The sequence below is a fragment of the Hemitrygon akajei genome, chromosome 11, assembly GCF_048418815.1.
Source record: "Hemitrygon akajei chromosome 11, sHemAka1.3, whole genome shotgun sequence".
Lineage (NCBI taxonomy): Eukaryota > Metazoa > Chordata > Chondrichthyes > Myliobatiformes > Dasyatidae > Hemitrygon > Hemitrygon akajei.
In genome coordinates this window covers 128,975,436-128,992,160 of record NC_133134.1, presented here as the reverse complement: position 1 = coordinate 128,992,160, position 16,725 = coordinate 128,975,436, and the positions used below count along the sequence as shown (strand labels likewise).

General features: G+C 38.6%; 1 protein-coding gene across 2 annotated transcripts in view; it reads right to left on the bottom strand.

The window, feature by feature from the left end:
- The window catches only part of dpm1 (dolichyl-phosphate mannosyltransferase subunit 1, catalytic), a 67,109-nt gene that overhangs the window by 7,554 nt on the left and 42,830 nt on the right, over nt 1–16,725 (bottom strand). For both annotated transcript variants that reach the window (XM_073061678.1, XM_073061677.1), the window contains exons 2-6: nt 16,300–16,399; nt 8,977–9,010; nt 3,037–3,113; nt 2,935–2,960; nt 1,342–1,437 (exon numbers count right to left, since the gene is read on the bottom strand). In XM_073061678.1, the coding sequence (XP_072917779.1) occupies nt 1,342–1,437; nt 2,935–2,960; nt 3,037–3,113; nt 8,977–9,010; nt 16,300–16,399 (333 nt within the window). The remainder of the gene's footprint in view (nt 1–1,341; nt 1,438–2,934; nt 2,961–3,036; nt 3,114–8,976; nt 9,011–16,299; nt 16,400–16,725) is intronic.

Below are 16,725 nucleotides of genomic sequence, written 5' to 3'. Positions count from 1 at the left end.
CTTGACATAGCAGTCCCCCAATTTATGTTGGGACTCACCAACGGAGAGGAGGCTGCATCAGGAGCAAAAATGCTATTCTCTTTTCTCAGTTCCTTCATCTCAGCGGCATCTGCTCTCAGGAAGAGGTTTATCTTTCTAGATCATCAGCGATGTAATCCTTTTTCAAAGAATGGGCTTTCCCTTCCTCCACTGTTGATGTTACCCTCACGAGTATCTCCCCCATTTCCTAGGCATCTGCACTTAACCCATCGTCCTGCTGCCTTAACAGGGATCGAGTTCCCCTTGTCTTCACCTACCACCCCCAAGCCTCTGTATCATTCTCCACAACCTTCGCTATCTTTAAAGGGATCCTACCACCAAACATATCCTTACCACCCCATCCACCACTCTCCACTTTCCATAGATATCACTCCCCTCCATGATTCCTTTGCCCATTCATCCCCATCCACTAATCTCCCATCTGGCACTCATTCCTGCGAGTGATAGAAATGCTACACCTGCCTATTTACCTCTTCCCTTAGCTCCATTCAGGGCCCCAGATAGTCCTTCCAGTTGAGGCAACACTTCACTTGTGAATCTTTTGCGGTGGTCTATTGTTTCCAGTGCTCATGATGCGGCCTCCTCTATAATGGGAAGACCCAACGTAAATTGCAGGCCACTTTGTTAAGCACTTCCACTCCATCTGCCAAAACCGGAATATGTCAGTGGCTAACCATTTTAATTCCTATCCCCATTCTCGATTGATATGTGGGCCCATGACCTCCTCTTCTACCACAATGATTCCACTCTCTGGGTGGAGGAGCAAAAGCTTATATTCCATCGAAGTAGCCTTCAACCTGATGGCATGAACATGGATTTCTCCTCTTTTCCCCACACCCTTCCCTCTTCTTCTATTCCTCACTCTGGCCTCTTACCTCTTCTCCTCACCTGCCTATTACCTTCCACTGGTGCCCCTTCTTCTTCCCTTTCTCCCATGGTACATTCTCTTCTAACAAATTCATTCTTTCCAGGCCTTTACCTTTCCCATCCACCTGGCTTCACCTATCACATTCTAGCTAGTTCTTCTTCCCCACGGCCTCCCCCCCACCTTTTTATTCAATCCTGAAGAAGGGTCTCGGCCTGATATGTCGACTGTTTATTCATTTTATAGAGGCTGCCTGACCTGCTGAGTTCTTCCAGCATTTTGCATGTGTTGCTCTGGATTTCCAGCATCTGCAGAATCTCATGTTTAGATAAGACCCAAGTATGAGAGTAGGAGGAGAGTTACAATGCTATTTTACTGGTGTTGCAGTTAATCTTATAGGCAGGAATTCAAAGTATTTATGATGCATTGCTGCATACCTGATAAGTTTCCTTCTTAAATCCCAGCCAAATACACCTCCATTTCCAATGTAACGTGTGCCAGACACTACATCATAATTCCCTTCCTTCTGTTTTCTGTAATATTATGAAATACAAAATAGTGATTAAAACTATATTAATTGATGTTCTGAAACAGAAAACTGATGATAAAATCATTCTATAACAAATTGTGTTACTACCCTTTATAGTCTATAAACTACACTTCAACAATGAGTACCTTTCTAAATTAAATTAGGATAATAAACATAAATTTTGGATAATGCAAGATTAATTTAAAATACATTTCATATATCTTAATACCTAAACTGAAGATAAATTTCATTCAAAGTGGATTTAGTGGAAGAAATGCAAAAGTTTTCATTGATACGACTACACCTATTTTCAGATTGTCAGAAAACAAAAGCATATATCAATTTACTCCATACAAAAGATCATTTGGCTATCAAGAAAATTCAGTTACAAAAACATCTAAAGAAAATAAGGAAGCAATTCTAAATCTATTTACAAAAGAACTTCTGAAATTATCTCATATTATGAGCTAGAGGTTGCTCATAATATCAGCAACCTCATTCCATCCGAGTGGATTCTGCATGCTCTGCCTGTTTGCATTAGTGTTTTTTTCCCCAGGAATTCTGGTTTCCTCCCACTTCCCAAAAATCATGTTAACACTGTAAATTTCCCGTGTGTAGCTCAGTTGGAGAATTGGAGGTGGGATAGGGGGAAGCAAGTTGATGGGAATGTGTATAGAATAAAATAGGATAGGATTAGTGTAAACATGGGTGCTCGACAGTTGCCATGAACTCAGTGGGCCAAAGGGCTTGTTTCCATACTGTGCAAAGCTGTTCATAAAACAAAAACAGGTGCACATATAGCTGTCCAGAGAAGTATTCTCAACTCTGAAAAAAATCTAATCCACAGCCCCACATGTTGTGAATGCCAGAGAGAAATCTAAATAGAGAAGCCATTACTTCAGTTCTTGAAGTGGGACTCTGGGAAGTCACTTTACAATTAAAAAGGAACCTGCATGATTGCATTTTATGCTTAACAAGAGCAATTTACCAAGAAAAATAAATTAAAATTAGTCATTCACTCTTTCATAATTTGAGCAGATTTAGAATTCAGGAGATGCTATATTTATTTTAGAGTTTTTGTATAAACATGAATAGACTAATAATTCTGAATTCATTTATTATTACTATCTAGAATGTTGTTTTCTTATGTGAAAATATTATGACGTAACCTCTTTGTTATGGATGGAGAAATGTTAGTGACAATTTTACTCTGAATGTGGACATGGACAATATCTGAATTAATCAGGGTAAATAATCAGGCCAAGCTTCAGGTTAACTTATTTCATGTCCATTCACTTTTTATAATTGTTTCACACGATTATAAAAATAGTAAGTTTAAAATCACTGACACTGATGTAAGAGGGAAAAGATGGATATCTTCATGAAATGAATCACTTATCAATTATGCTATGTTCAATGACGAAACATTTGAGAAGATACAGTTACACAACATTTAGTATGACTAAGTAATACACAGTTGGAAACAAGGAAAATTGCTTACCTTATGAACTCAGGGATAAACTTTGGCTGAAATTTAAAAAAAGAGACTGGTTATACGAGTACATTAAATGTGAAATAAACAAATAAAAAAAGATGAACTTACATGATGTGAAAGATCTGCATCCATGATAAAGACGAAGTTACCACTGGCATGCTGCATTCCATGAATATATGCTGTTCCTAGAATAAAAACAAGCACTCAGGATAAGCACACTAAGCAAATGAGTATTTGTTGACTTTCCTGAACATATTCCACATGTGCCTAAAGTAACAGGTTATTACTGAAAACGCATTTTTTACATTATTACTCACTGAAAGAAAATATATTTTGAAATTTCATTGATGTAATTATGTCAGCATACTTTTACAATTTAAGTATTTTGTTAGAAGAATATCAAACCAATACACTCAGTGGCCAATGACTGGAGTATTGGACATCATCATAAAATACACTCCATGGCCACTTTGTGGTCTTTTGCTGCTATAGCCCATCCACTTCAAAGTTTGACAAGTTTGTGTGTTTGGAGATGCTCTTCTCCATATCACTGTTATAATGTGTGGTTATTTGAGTTACTGTTGCCTTCCTGTCACCTTGAACCAGTCTGGTCATTCTCTTCTGACCTCTCTCACTAATGACGCATTTTCACCACAGAACAGCCATTCCCTGGATATTTTTTGTTCTTTTTCCTCACCACTTTCAGTAAACTCTAGAGACTAATATGCATGAAAATCCCAGGAGATCAGCGGTTTCTGAGATACTCAAACCACCCCATCTGGCACCAACAATCATTTTATGGCAGTCATTTAGGTTGTATTTCTTCTTCATTCTGATGTTTGGTCTGAACAACAAATGAACCTGTGGACTGTCTTGATGCATGCTTTTATGCATTGAGTTGCTGCCACAAGATGGGCTAATTAGATATTCTGCATTAATGAGGTATACAGGTGTACCTAATAAAGTGGCAACTGACTGTATGTAGCCCGGATTATCAGTTTGATGTCAGCTCTCAAATACTTTTGCTCTCCCATTAAATGGTAGAGTACCACAGTAACATATTGCTTCTCTGAAAAGCACAATAAATGTGAAAACACATCTTGCAAAGACGAACTGAAAGTATATTATAACAATAATAAACATTACTAGAAGAACAAGATGGGTTGCAATAGATGTGGTTTGTCCTACTTTATCACTTACTTCTACTTCAGATTTGGTCTGCTAGGCCAGAAATTCTTAATTGAAAAGGCATGTTAAACTGACGCTATGCACAAACTCACAATCTTTTTTATACAAGGTCATTTCGAAACTGAAATTCTGTTGTACACGAGGCTTATGTGATGTTGTGGAGCTAAAAGAGGAAGTAGCTAGGCTGCCGATTACAATGAGGGGTTACGGAACTGAAAGTGAATTAAAGTGGGAGATAGTTAGGATGCAATCAGATCAGATAGAGATCAGAGGCATGAAGAGAGCTGGACATGCATTTAGAATTAGCAGGAGAGGGACGGCGATTCGATGTTGGGATAAGACTGATGACCAAATAATCAGTCCAGAAGGATAAGAGACATAAGTAGCAGAAAACAGTGGTGTGAAGATGCTGAGAAGGGATAGTCATGCACACAATCACGAGCCCAAAGGGAATCAGTAATGAGGGGAAAGGTTTGAGAGCAAACAAAGGAAATGACAGCAAAGCTGTTGTACCTGTAAGGAAAAAAAATGTTTCAGATCAGGGCAGTTCGACTTAAGGTAAGCTTTGGTGTGACTGTCTCACTGCTTTCATTAGCTTTGTACACACAGAAGAATTTTGCACATGGCTAAAGTTGTGTTGTGCGCTACTTGACATGTCCATACGTAAAAGAGATCTGAAACAAATTTGTGCAAGTTGCAATGTACAAGCCAACTAATTTCACTTAGAGCTTCGATTTCAGGTTAATTTCACGGTCTATGCATTAAAAACATTGTCTTGCCCAGGAGAATTATAACCATTTATTTTTACTTATAATTTTGTTTTGTGCTTACAGCTATGATTCATCATAATTAGCCATTCCTGTTGCTGTATGGTACATTAGCCGCTGGTTCAGTACTAAAATATTGTAAAAAAATATTTGAGATAGGTAGCAGGAACAATTGTAATGGTAGAAACTGCGCAAGATGTACTGTATAGTTGCAAAATGGTTCAGTACTAAAATATTGTAAAAAAATATTTGAGATAGGTAGCAGGAACAATTGTAATGGTAGAAACTGCGCAAGATGTACTGTATAGTTGCAAAATGATTTTAAACTAGTTTTAAACTCACTAAACATAAGCCTGCATGACACCCTCCAACCAACGGCCAGTTCCAATGTCCTCCCCATCTACAACACAATAGTGCTTATGACATCCCAACTGTTAGCCTTTCTTCAAGTCTCAAAAAGGAACACTGGCAACACATTTTGAGGCCGAAAAGGTGCAATATTTAATCGGGGCGGGGTGGGGGGGGGGGGGGGGGGAGGTTAGGGAAAGAGGATCTTTAACAACACACGCAAATTGCTGGATCATCTCAGTAGGCCAGGCAGCATCTATGGAAAAAAGTACAGTCAATGTTTTGGGCCAAAAACCTTTAGCATTACTGAAGAAAAAAAGCTGGAAAGTAGATTTGAAAGGGTGGGGGAGGGGAGAGAGAAACGCCAGGCTCTCCTCACCTCCTTTCTCTCTTTCTTCCGTGGCCTTCTGTCTCTTTCACCAATCAACCTCCTAGTTCTTTGCTTCATCTCACCCCCTCCAGGTTTCACCTATCGCCTGGCGTTTCTCTTTCCCCACCTTTCAACGTCGACTGTGCTTTTTTCCATAGATGCTGCCTGGTCTGCTGAGTTCCCAGAGCATTTTGTGTGTATAGTCAAAACAATTCGGATTAGCAACATCTCCTCCACAATCAACATTGGTGAACCATAAGGCTGAGTGTTTAGCGCACCCCGCCCCCGATCCGCTCACTTCATATTTTTGACTGTGAGGCTAAGCTTAGTTTGAACGCCATATTAAAATTTCCTGATGACACCACAGTTATTGGCTGAATCAAAGGTAGTGATCAATCAACATATAGGAGGGAGACTGAAGATCTGGCTGGGGGCTGCCACAATTCACTGAAGTGCCAGCAAGACCAAGGAGCTGATTATTGACTACAGGAAGAGGAAACCAGAGGCCAGGGGCCTATGAGCCAGTCCCCATCAGAGGATCTGTCCTAGGTCCAGCATGCAAGTGCCATTATGAAGAAAGCACCTTTACTTCACAAAGATCTGGAATATCATCTAAAACTTTTACAAACCTCTATTGATGTGTTGTGGAGAGTATATTGGCTGGTTGCTTCAAGGCTTGGTACAGAAACACTAATGCCCTTGAACAGAAAAGTCTACAGAAAGTAATGGATATGGCCCAGTCCATTACAGTAATACCTCTCCACCATTGAGCACACCTACACGATCACTGTCACAGGAAAGCAGCATCTATCATCAAAGACCCTGACCATCCAGTTCATGCTCTCTTTTCACTGCTCTGACAGAAATATTTCAAATGTCATTAGTAACGGGGATGGTGCCAGAGGATTGGCGTATTGCTCATGTTGTTCCATTGTTTAAAAAGGGTTCTGAGAGTAAACCTAGCAATTATAGGCCTGTAAATTGGATGTCAGTGGTGGGTAAATTAATGGCAAGTATTCTTAGAGATGGTATATATAATTATCTGGATACACAGGGTCTGATTAGGAACAGTCAACATGGATTTGTGCGTGGAAGGTCATGTTTGACAAATCTTATCAAATTTTTTGAAGAGGTTACTAGGAAAGTTGACGAGGGCAAAGCAGTGGATGTTGTCTATATGGACTTCAGTAAGTCCTTTGACAAGGTTCCACATGGAAGGTTAGTTAGGAAGGTTTAATCGTTAGGTATTAATATTGAAGTAGTAAAATGGATTCAACAGTGGCTGGATGGGAGATGCCAGAGAGTAGTGGTGGATAACTGTTTGTCAGATTGGAGGCCAGTGACTAGTGGTGTGCCTCAGGGATCTGTACTGGATTCAATGTTGTTTGTCATTTCCTTTAATGATCTGGATGATGGGGTGGTAAATTGGATAAGTATGCAGATGATACTAAGATAGGTGGCGTTGTGGATAATGAAGTAGGTTTTCAAAGCTTACAGAGATATTTAGGCCAGTTAGAAGAGTGGGCTGAAAGATGGCAGATGGATTTTAATGCTGATAAGTGTGAGGTGCTACATTTTGGTAGTATTAATCAAAATAGGATATACATGGTAAATGGTAGGGCACTGAAGAATGCAGTAGAACAGAGTGATCTAGGAATAATGGTGCATAGTTCCCTGAAGGTGAAATCTCATGTGGATACGGTGGTGAAGAAAGCTTTTGGTATGCTGGCCTTTATAAATCAGAGCACTGAGTATAGGAGTTGGGATGTAATGTTAAAATTGAACAAGGCATTGATAAGGCCGAATTTGGAGTATTGTGTACAGTTCTGGTCACTGAATTATAGGAAAGATGTCAACAAAATAGAGAGAGTACAGAGAAGATTTACTAGAATGTTACCTGGGTTTCAGCACCTAAGTTACAGGGAAAGGTTGAACAAGTTAGGTCTTTATTCTTTGGAATGTAGAAGGTTGAGGGGGGACTTGATAGAGGTATTTGAAATTATAAAGGGGTATAGATAGAGTTGACGTGGATAGGCTTTTTCCATTGAGAGTAGGGGAGATTCAAACATGAAGACATGAGTTGAGAGTTAGAGGGCAAAGGTTTAGGGGTAACACGAGGGGGAACTTCTTTACTCAGAGAGTGGTAGCTGTGTGGAACGAACTTCCAGTAGAAGTGGTAGAGGCAGGTTCGATATTGTCATTTGAAATAAAATTGGATAGGTATATGGACAGGAAAGAAATGGAGGGTTATGGGCTGAGTGCAGGTCGGTGGGACTAGGTGAGAATAAGCGTTCGGCACAGACTAGAAGGGCCGAGATGGCCTGTTTCAGTGCTGTAATTGTTATATGGTTATACCATCAGGAAGGAAGTACAGGAGTCTCAGGACCCACACCACCAGGTTCAGGAACAGTTATTACACCTCAACCATCAGGCTCTTGGACCAGAGAGGATAACTTCACTCAACGTTCACTCACTCCGTCACTGAACTATTCCCACAACCTATGGACTCACTTTCAAGTATTCATCTCTTGTTCCTGATATTCATTATTTATTATTATTATTATTACTACCATTTTCTTTCTTTTTGTACTTGACCAGTTTGCTGTCTTTTGCACATTGGTTGTTTGTCTGTCTTGTTGGGTGCAGTCTATCATTGATTCTGTTGTGTGCTTTGTATTTACTGTGAATGCCCGCAAGCCCACAAGAAAATGAATCTTAGGGTTGTATATGGTGACATGGATTTACTTTGATAATAAATTTACTTTCAACGTCGAATAGGTTTTCAACAATGGGCCTCTTAAATGGTGTGTAACACCCAATGTTGTGTCCATATGGTACACATAGTATGAAGTACTAGAATGCAAACAATAGTATTCGACACAGAATCAGAGGCAGAATTAATACCCTAGCAGTTAGTTAATTCATCTAAAAAATGCAGATGATATAAAATCATTATAATTTGGAGAAGTAATATAGATTTTCAGGCCTGCATAAAAACTTAGTATGCAACCCGAATCACATAATTTTTTTGTTCCTTCCTATGACACATTTACTCGGCTACATCAGGCTCACATTAATCAAAAATCAACAGTTCTCCAGGTTATTAGTCTCAGCCTTTGGACTGATAATCCATAAGTACAATCAGTTTTTATCCTCAGTGCCTGATATGCAAAGGAAAATAACACAAAGATCAGCCTGCTGAGTTTTGTTTTGACACAACAATGCTGTCTGATTCTGAGACTTAACAATAAGGCTTAGAATGACTTAAATCAGCATCCAAAAAGCTTCATTTTCAATATATGTTTTCAACAATCATTTACAAAACTGAAAACATAAATATAATTAAAATAGTTGGTATGCATTCATAGCTCTTACCTAATCCCAACTTTCTTTCTCTAGGTCGGAGTAACTGTGAAAAGATTAAACAATAATTACAGCAACATAATTAGAATTTTAACAGAGGCAAATATTACAGTGAGACAGATTCCCAAGAGGTTAATTGTTCTGAATGGACAGGCAAGTCATAGGCAACTTTGTACATTACCCAAAAATTACATTCATTATCATTAAGACACATCATCTGTGGCATTGTTCTAAATGTGTCAGTTGCTGCACAGAGAAAAAGGTAGATTTTTGTTATATGATTCACTGAAAAGATTTAAAAAGCATAATGTTAACAGCAATTCAGCACCAAAACTGGAATCAAATGCTCTTTCTAATCTTGTTGAAGAAAACCAAATGTTATCACAGGTAAATTAATAAATATTTTGCATTATGCATCACTGTTGCATGAAATTAATCTTTATATGCAATGTGAGGTGGTTTTCAATGCGTAGGTTATTTGTGAAGAGCCAAAAATAAATCTTTGCAAAAGGAATTGCATCATCTCTTCTTTACCAAATACATTCATGCCTTAGTAATACAACAAAGCTCTAGTTAGCTTCTTCAACAAAAAAAGTTCATGAAAATACTTACATAAAACCAATTAGCATTTCATTTCACATGATATCTCGTCAAGAGTTTGAACATATTATTTATTTAGTCAACTCTCTGTTCAAGATGGTGCCAGCGAACAACGTGACCAACAGCAACATACTGCAGACAGCTCATGAAACTACTTCTTTTACTTCTTCTTTCAAATATGATCTACTACTAACTTGCGTGTGATTAGAACCTGTGATTTACAGTGGTGCGATTGAGTGATCTGGTGCTTTACTGTCTCCAAGAGAGTTTGTTCTTAGCCTTCAGGAATTTGGGTATCGAGGGAGAGAGGAAGAGGAGAGCCATCCGCAGTACCACCGATGCAGCAGAGAGGGCCTCAAGATGGCTGTGGCTCAAGAGAGAAGAGCCATGGAGTCGTATGTAGCCAGCCATCTGTACACAAGCTGGGGTCTGATCAGCCCTGGCTGGGTCACCTGGAGAAGGGTGTATGATGTTGAAAGACCCGAAACACCTGATGATTCCAGGACCATCACTGATTATGTGTCCAGAAGCATCGGTAGATGTATGTACACAGTGGAGGTTGCGAGCTAAGTGTGTGGCTTGGAGGCCTGGACGACTCCATTGCTTCTCTCCGATTGAGGCATCAAGCAAGGTTGAAGTTGACAAAGAAAAGAATGGAGTGCGACCGGGTGTTCAGAGCAGTCTGCCTGCATTTTCCTCTCATTCTTGCTAGCTTCAGTCAGACAAAAGTGCAGGAGCCTTGGGTTCCGCGCTGCAAGGATTGATCAGTGAGGCTTGAGCCTGTGGACTCACCTTGGGAGACTGTGAAGTTCACTTTGCAAGTCTCTGGATCCTGGTTACTCTTTTTCTCACTGACTTTGAGCAGTTTGACTGGGGCAATTGGTGAAGACTGGCTTTGCGGTGCTGAACTGAACTAAACTCAATACTCCTGAATCCTGGGCTGATGCTTGATATTCTATGTGTTGTTCGCTCACTTCTGCCATACGCATAATCTGTTCTTTTTTTGCCCGTTGATTGAGGTTTCGTTTGTTTTTTAGTTACATGGCTGTCTGCGGGAGGACGAATCTCAGAGTTGTATTCTGTATACATACTTCAAATCTCTCCTTTGGTAATAAGATCATTGCCAATAAAATCCCCCAAGTCCTCTTTCCATTTTTTCTGTGTCAATAAACTGGGTGTATGTCTTACTCCCTTCTCAACAAAACATGTTTGTTCTTTATACTCCTTTCTAAAATTTACTGAAGTTTGTCATATTTTAAAATTTAGGATGGTATGACAGCTTTATGGTTAGCAAAACATTATTACAGCAACACCAACCTTGGTTCAGTTCTGCTGCGGTCTAAAAGGAGTTTGTAGTTCTCTTAGTATTTGCACATGTTTCCACCAGGTGTGTGAGTTTCCTCCCACATTCCAAGGACATGGGTTAAGAGCTTAGTTGGTCACATAAGTGTAAATGGGCAGCGAGGACTCATTGGGCCAGAAGTGCATGTCACTGTGCTATATTTCTAAATATTTTCAGTATTGTCATAACATTGCAGGGCTGTTCAGAAGAGTGATATAAATAAATATTGAAACAGAGCCATAGGCAAATACTTGAACCGCAGACTAAAAGCTTTGTTAAAGAAAGAGACAGAAGTGGAAAAGTTTACGAATTCCAGAGCTTAGAGTTATAGCATCTATACCACCAACATCAGACTTAGAAGAAGTGAAGTTAGCTCAGAGATTTATGGAACTTGAGGAGATAATGATAAGAAAGGGTGAGAAAATGTAGGGTTTTGAATAAAAGCATGCATATTTTAAAAGCACAGTGTCACTTAGCTGGATTCCAATATAGGTTAGTAAGTACAGCAGTAATACTGTACCTGAATGCACTTAGGTGTGGATATAAGCAGCAGAGTTTTGGATGATCTTAGCTAGAGAGAGGGCAGCCAAAAATGCATTGGAATAGTCAAGTCTGATTTGCTAAAGAGGTGATTTATTGCATTTTTGGTATTACAAGATTCATTCTAAAAGGCACTGGCGAATTTCCTTTTCATATGAGTGTTGGCTCCTTATTGCCAACAACAGACTTCTTGTTATGCTTCATTATGAAATCAGTAAACTATCATTAATAATAAAGTCTATTATGAAATAAAATGCTGTTTAAGTTTTTTTTGTGGGGAAAAAGGAAGATAAAAATCAATCTTCAAAGTTTGAATAACTTCATTGGGAACTGTAGGTTTTGGGATTACATTCCAGTTTTGAAATCCACCAATGTCAGAAGGATAAAGTAGTGGGAAAAGAAACATTCCTTCTCTCTCTGAGATTATTGTCAAAATTAAGTACTTCTAAATTGGGGATTGTTTAAGTAGATGCTATTCAGAGAACTTGCACAGTCTTAAAACAAAAATCAAATGCCAAATATTACTTAGATTCATGTCACAAGTTCTAAAATGTTCAGAAGAGATTGATGAAATGGCAGAAATATTATTATTAATTTATGAAAGAAACAGGACCTCCCTGTAAACTAACCCATCAGAATCAGGTTGATTGCAGCTGAACACCAAAAACTGTAGAAACAGCACTAAAAATAAAATCAATTTATCATTCCCATAAATGTAAGAATAGAATATTGAGTTTTTTGTCCCATCCCCCACATAGCTGTTGCCTGAAGAGTATAGCAGATGAAATCTTTTAGCCGAATTGCTTTCTTAGTTAACAGACATGACTGAAAACTTGTAATTTTAACTTATGAGGCAATAGTGCACAAGCTGACATTGAGCAATTCGGACAAATAGAACATGCTACTGATATACAAACAGCAGAAATTTTGGTTAAGTTCAATCACCCATAAATTAGAAGTGGCAATATTAAATCAGGCTGTTTAAGACTGCTGTTGTAAACACCATTTTGAATCACTGAACCCATGACAAATAAAATAAGTTTAATTATGAACAAGAAATAACCCAGTGGTATTGAATCATTTATGCCTGAACAATCATAATATAATTAGACAAACTAATGATGAGCTGAAAATTGTGTGCTAAGTGACATATCAGGAATAACCAAAACTGCAGAGGAAATGACAATTACAAAGAGTCTAACAGAATATTTCAAATGAAAAATTAAATAATGACCAGTGAAGTACATACCAATGCAAAGGGATAAATCATACCACAATTGGTAAAGGGGGTAATGGAGGCGATACTGTGATGGCCAATAATTCAACTGCAACAGAATGAAGATGAGCTAGACTAGCAATATAGTATCATCAGTACTATATAGTACTATCATCAGTACTATTGTCTTAGTCCTGTGCACTACCAAAGTGTTGAGTATGATATACTAGCGGACAATCCAGGATTTCCCAAACCAGTAACCATGGATAAACTGGGAAACCCACACTCTCCTTAAGTCTAGGACTGCAGTATTCAATTCAGATGTCCCTGACCTTTATAAGAAATCAAAATATAGTCTTTGTAATGCTACAAGGGATGCCAGGAGACAATACCTGTCTGAAATCAATCTGAGCCAAGCTATCAGTTGTGACAGGGCTTACATGCTGTAATAGATCACTTAGTGAAGTCAGGCAGCATTGCCAACACCCTTCTCAGAGAAGGGGAATGGAATGTCATCATCCACCGCGACAGCCGCCAACGTGCCTGAACTCAGTCACCATGTAGATGCGCGATCAGTCCGCTGGAGAGTGAATCCACAGAAAGCTTCAGGCCCAGATGGTATCCCTGGCCATATCCATAGATTCTGCGCAGATCAGTGCTTTGAAAAAGTACTCAGCCCCCAACCCTTTGTTCACATAAATGAGTATTACAACCAGGGATTTTGATCAATTTAACTGAGGATATTTATTTGTGAATCACATGCTCCTTTTCCTCCCCATGGTGGAGCCCAAAAACAGAGAAAATTATAAAGCATGAAAAATTAAAATCTCAAAAACTGCAGTGTCAACAGTTCAAAAAGTGTTCACCTTCCTTTGCTCAGTACTAAGTTGAACCACCTCTAACAGCTAATACAGCCAGTAGTCTTTTGGGATTAGTCTCTATTAGCTTTGTGCAACACAATGGAGCAAGATTTGCCCACTCCTCCTTACAAAATTGCTCAAGCTGTGCCAGATCAGTTGGAGAGCAGCGATGGACTCTGACTGGGCCACTCAATGACATCAGTCTTCTTCATTTGCTCTGGCAGTGTGCTTTGGGTCGTTGTGACAAACTTCCTCCCCAGTTTAAGCTTTTTGGCAGAGGCTAGAAAGATTTCCATTCCCTGCGGCTGAAAAGCATCCCCACAGCATGATGCTACTTCCACCATACTTTACAGTAGGAATGGGGCTACGTGGCTGATGCGCAGTATTAGATTTATGCCACACATACCACTTGGCATTGAGGCCAAGTAGTTCCACTTTAGTCTCATCCAACCACATCTTCCACATCTTTACAGTAGCTTCTAAGTGATGCTTTGCCAGTTCTTTAAGGGCAAGGATATGCTTTTTTTTTTAGCCAGGCCTTCTTCCCTGCCACTTCTCCATAAATATTCTTTTTATGGAAGGCCTTAGATTATGGAGCCATGAACTTCATATCCAGTTGCAGCCACTGACTTATGCAGCTCATTCAGAGTGACTTGTTGGCGTCACTGTAGCCTCTCTTACAAAAGCCATTATTCTTCAGGCAACTAAGTTGACCTGGCAGTGTGGCTGTGGTTTCATATTTTTTCCCAGTTTCTCATAATGAACTGCACTGCACTCTGAGTTCAGTGCCTTTGATGTAGTCTTGTACCCTTCTCCAGATTTGTGCTTCTTTATTATCATTTCCTTGACTTGTCTTGAATGTTCTTTTGTCTTCATTTTGGTTTGGTCTTTTGAAAATCTACCATACCATTGGACCTTACAGAGAGAGAGGATAATTATCCTTATGAATTCATTGAAAACATCTGATTTTCTACATGAACAAAAAAGGTGAGCTGATAAGGTAATGTTGCACCTGAGGAAAGTTAGTGTAGTAATTACAAAAGTGATGAATACTTTCTCAGAAGTACAATTTTGGTTTTTAATTTTTAGTAAATTTTTGACAGATTTTGGAAATTTTCTTCAATTTGACACAATGTTTTGTAGATTAGCTCAGAAAATCTTATTTCAATACATTTTAAAATTAAAAATGAGACAGTAAAATGTGAAAATAGTTGTGGGGGCTGAATACTTTTTAAAGCACTGTAATTGCAGGCATTTTTAACCTCTTTATCTGAGGTCACTCTGAGATTCTACGCTGCTATAAGACCAACATCATCCCAGTACCAAAGAGAATCAAGGTAACCTGCCTTAATGATTGTCACCTGGTAGTTCTGGCATCCACCACAATGAAGTGCTTTGAGAGGCTGGTTATGGCACATACCAACTCCAGCCTCCCAGTTAACTTTGATGCACTGTAATTTGACCACCACTAAAACAGGTCTATAGAAAATGTCATCTCTCTGGCCTTATCTCTGGAGCATCTGAAAAATAAAGAGTCTAAGAAACAAGATTTAACTCTGTTTTGAACCATCAAACAACATGAGGATGTGGATCACAGAAAGACCAAACACTCACAAGGACAGATCCTGAGTCTAGGATTCAGAAAATAAAGGGAAACCACAAGTTTCAGGCACAAATACTTAGTTTGCTGATCAAAACCAAAACTATCCTTTACAAGAGCTGCCGTTCACTACTAAATGTTAGTTGCCACCGGGTTTACATACTTTCTAGATTTAACTGATTTGATTTTCTTATTAAATAGCCTTTTATCAGTGTCTTTCTTTAACACTGCAAACTAGTGGCATTTAAAAAATTTATTTCTCAGTTAATTACACTTGTGGAATTCATTGGCACAAACAGCTATGGAAGCGGAGGTTGATAGGTTCTTTTATAAATAGGGATTTTGAAGGTTTTGGGGACAAGGCAAGTGATTGGGATGAAAAAAGTAATGATGATAGAATGGCAGAGCAGACCCAATGGGATGAATGGCCCAATTCTGTTCCCATATATTAAGTTTGTTGAGATTAATTACCTCATGTCTTGACTTATTATACATTGTTTTTGCATTTAAAAGCTTGAATAAAGCTTTGACTATTAGTGTGACTTTTATATAAATGTAACTTTGGCACAACTAAGGAAAAAGTAACAATTTCTTTGCAGTAATCCTGGAATTGGTAAGCCAGTAGTTCTATCTGGTGTTGTAGACAGTCCCCATTTGCAGATGCTCATGACTCATTACTGAAGAACTTACCAGTTAAATTAACACAAGGAAAAGGATTTGGTTTTGAATAATGAGTGAACAGATTTTTTAAAAATAGTATTTGACGTATTTTGGTTATAAAATCAACCTCAGATTTCAGCTGTGGTTTGGGTTTTAGAGAATCATAAGTAACTGCAAATAGGGAACTCCAACACCATAAAAGCACCAAATGGAACTACTGTAGTTTGATAGGCTTGAATAGCTGAGTAGCTTTGTTGAATTCCTTTGATACTTATGTCATTACTTCCACAATATGACATTTCTACTTCCGATAAGTGATATCCTTATCAAATATCTCTGTAAAGCTGTCTACCAATGCCAAATAATAGGATGTTCTGTTCTTGTGACTTTGCCACAATTTTAGTCCCTTACCAGCTGTCAGAGGAAACATTTCTTTAAATTCTTAGAGTTTAAATTTACATTGAATTCATAAAGTCCCAGAAATTTAAGGATTGTACATTCCCACCCAAATACTTACAATTTTATCAGATCCATAAATCTGCTCCAACTGCTTGGCAGCCTCAAGTGTTCCATCAGGGCTTCCATCATCAATTATTATAATTTCATAGTCAAAACCACTGCAAAGAAGAATAAACTGTCACTATTATAGATTTCATGGCAAATAAATTCAACTTCTATCATTCAGCCAGAGGAAGTGAATCTTTCCAAGCAGTGAAAATCTGTGTTCTTCCTTGTCATGTATGCTTATCAAGTCAAATCCCATTTTATAAAGTGTGAGTTAGGAGATTACTGGAGCTTACTACCCAGAGTGCAGCAACTGCAACAAATCACCTGTATAAAGTTCCAAATGATAGGCATTTTCTGTTATTTTCCCACTTTGGCAATTTCTGGGCCAAGTGAAGTAGAAATATAAGACAAGTTAGACCACATTTGTCTTGGCCTC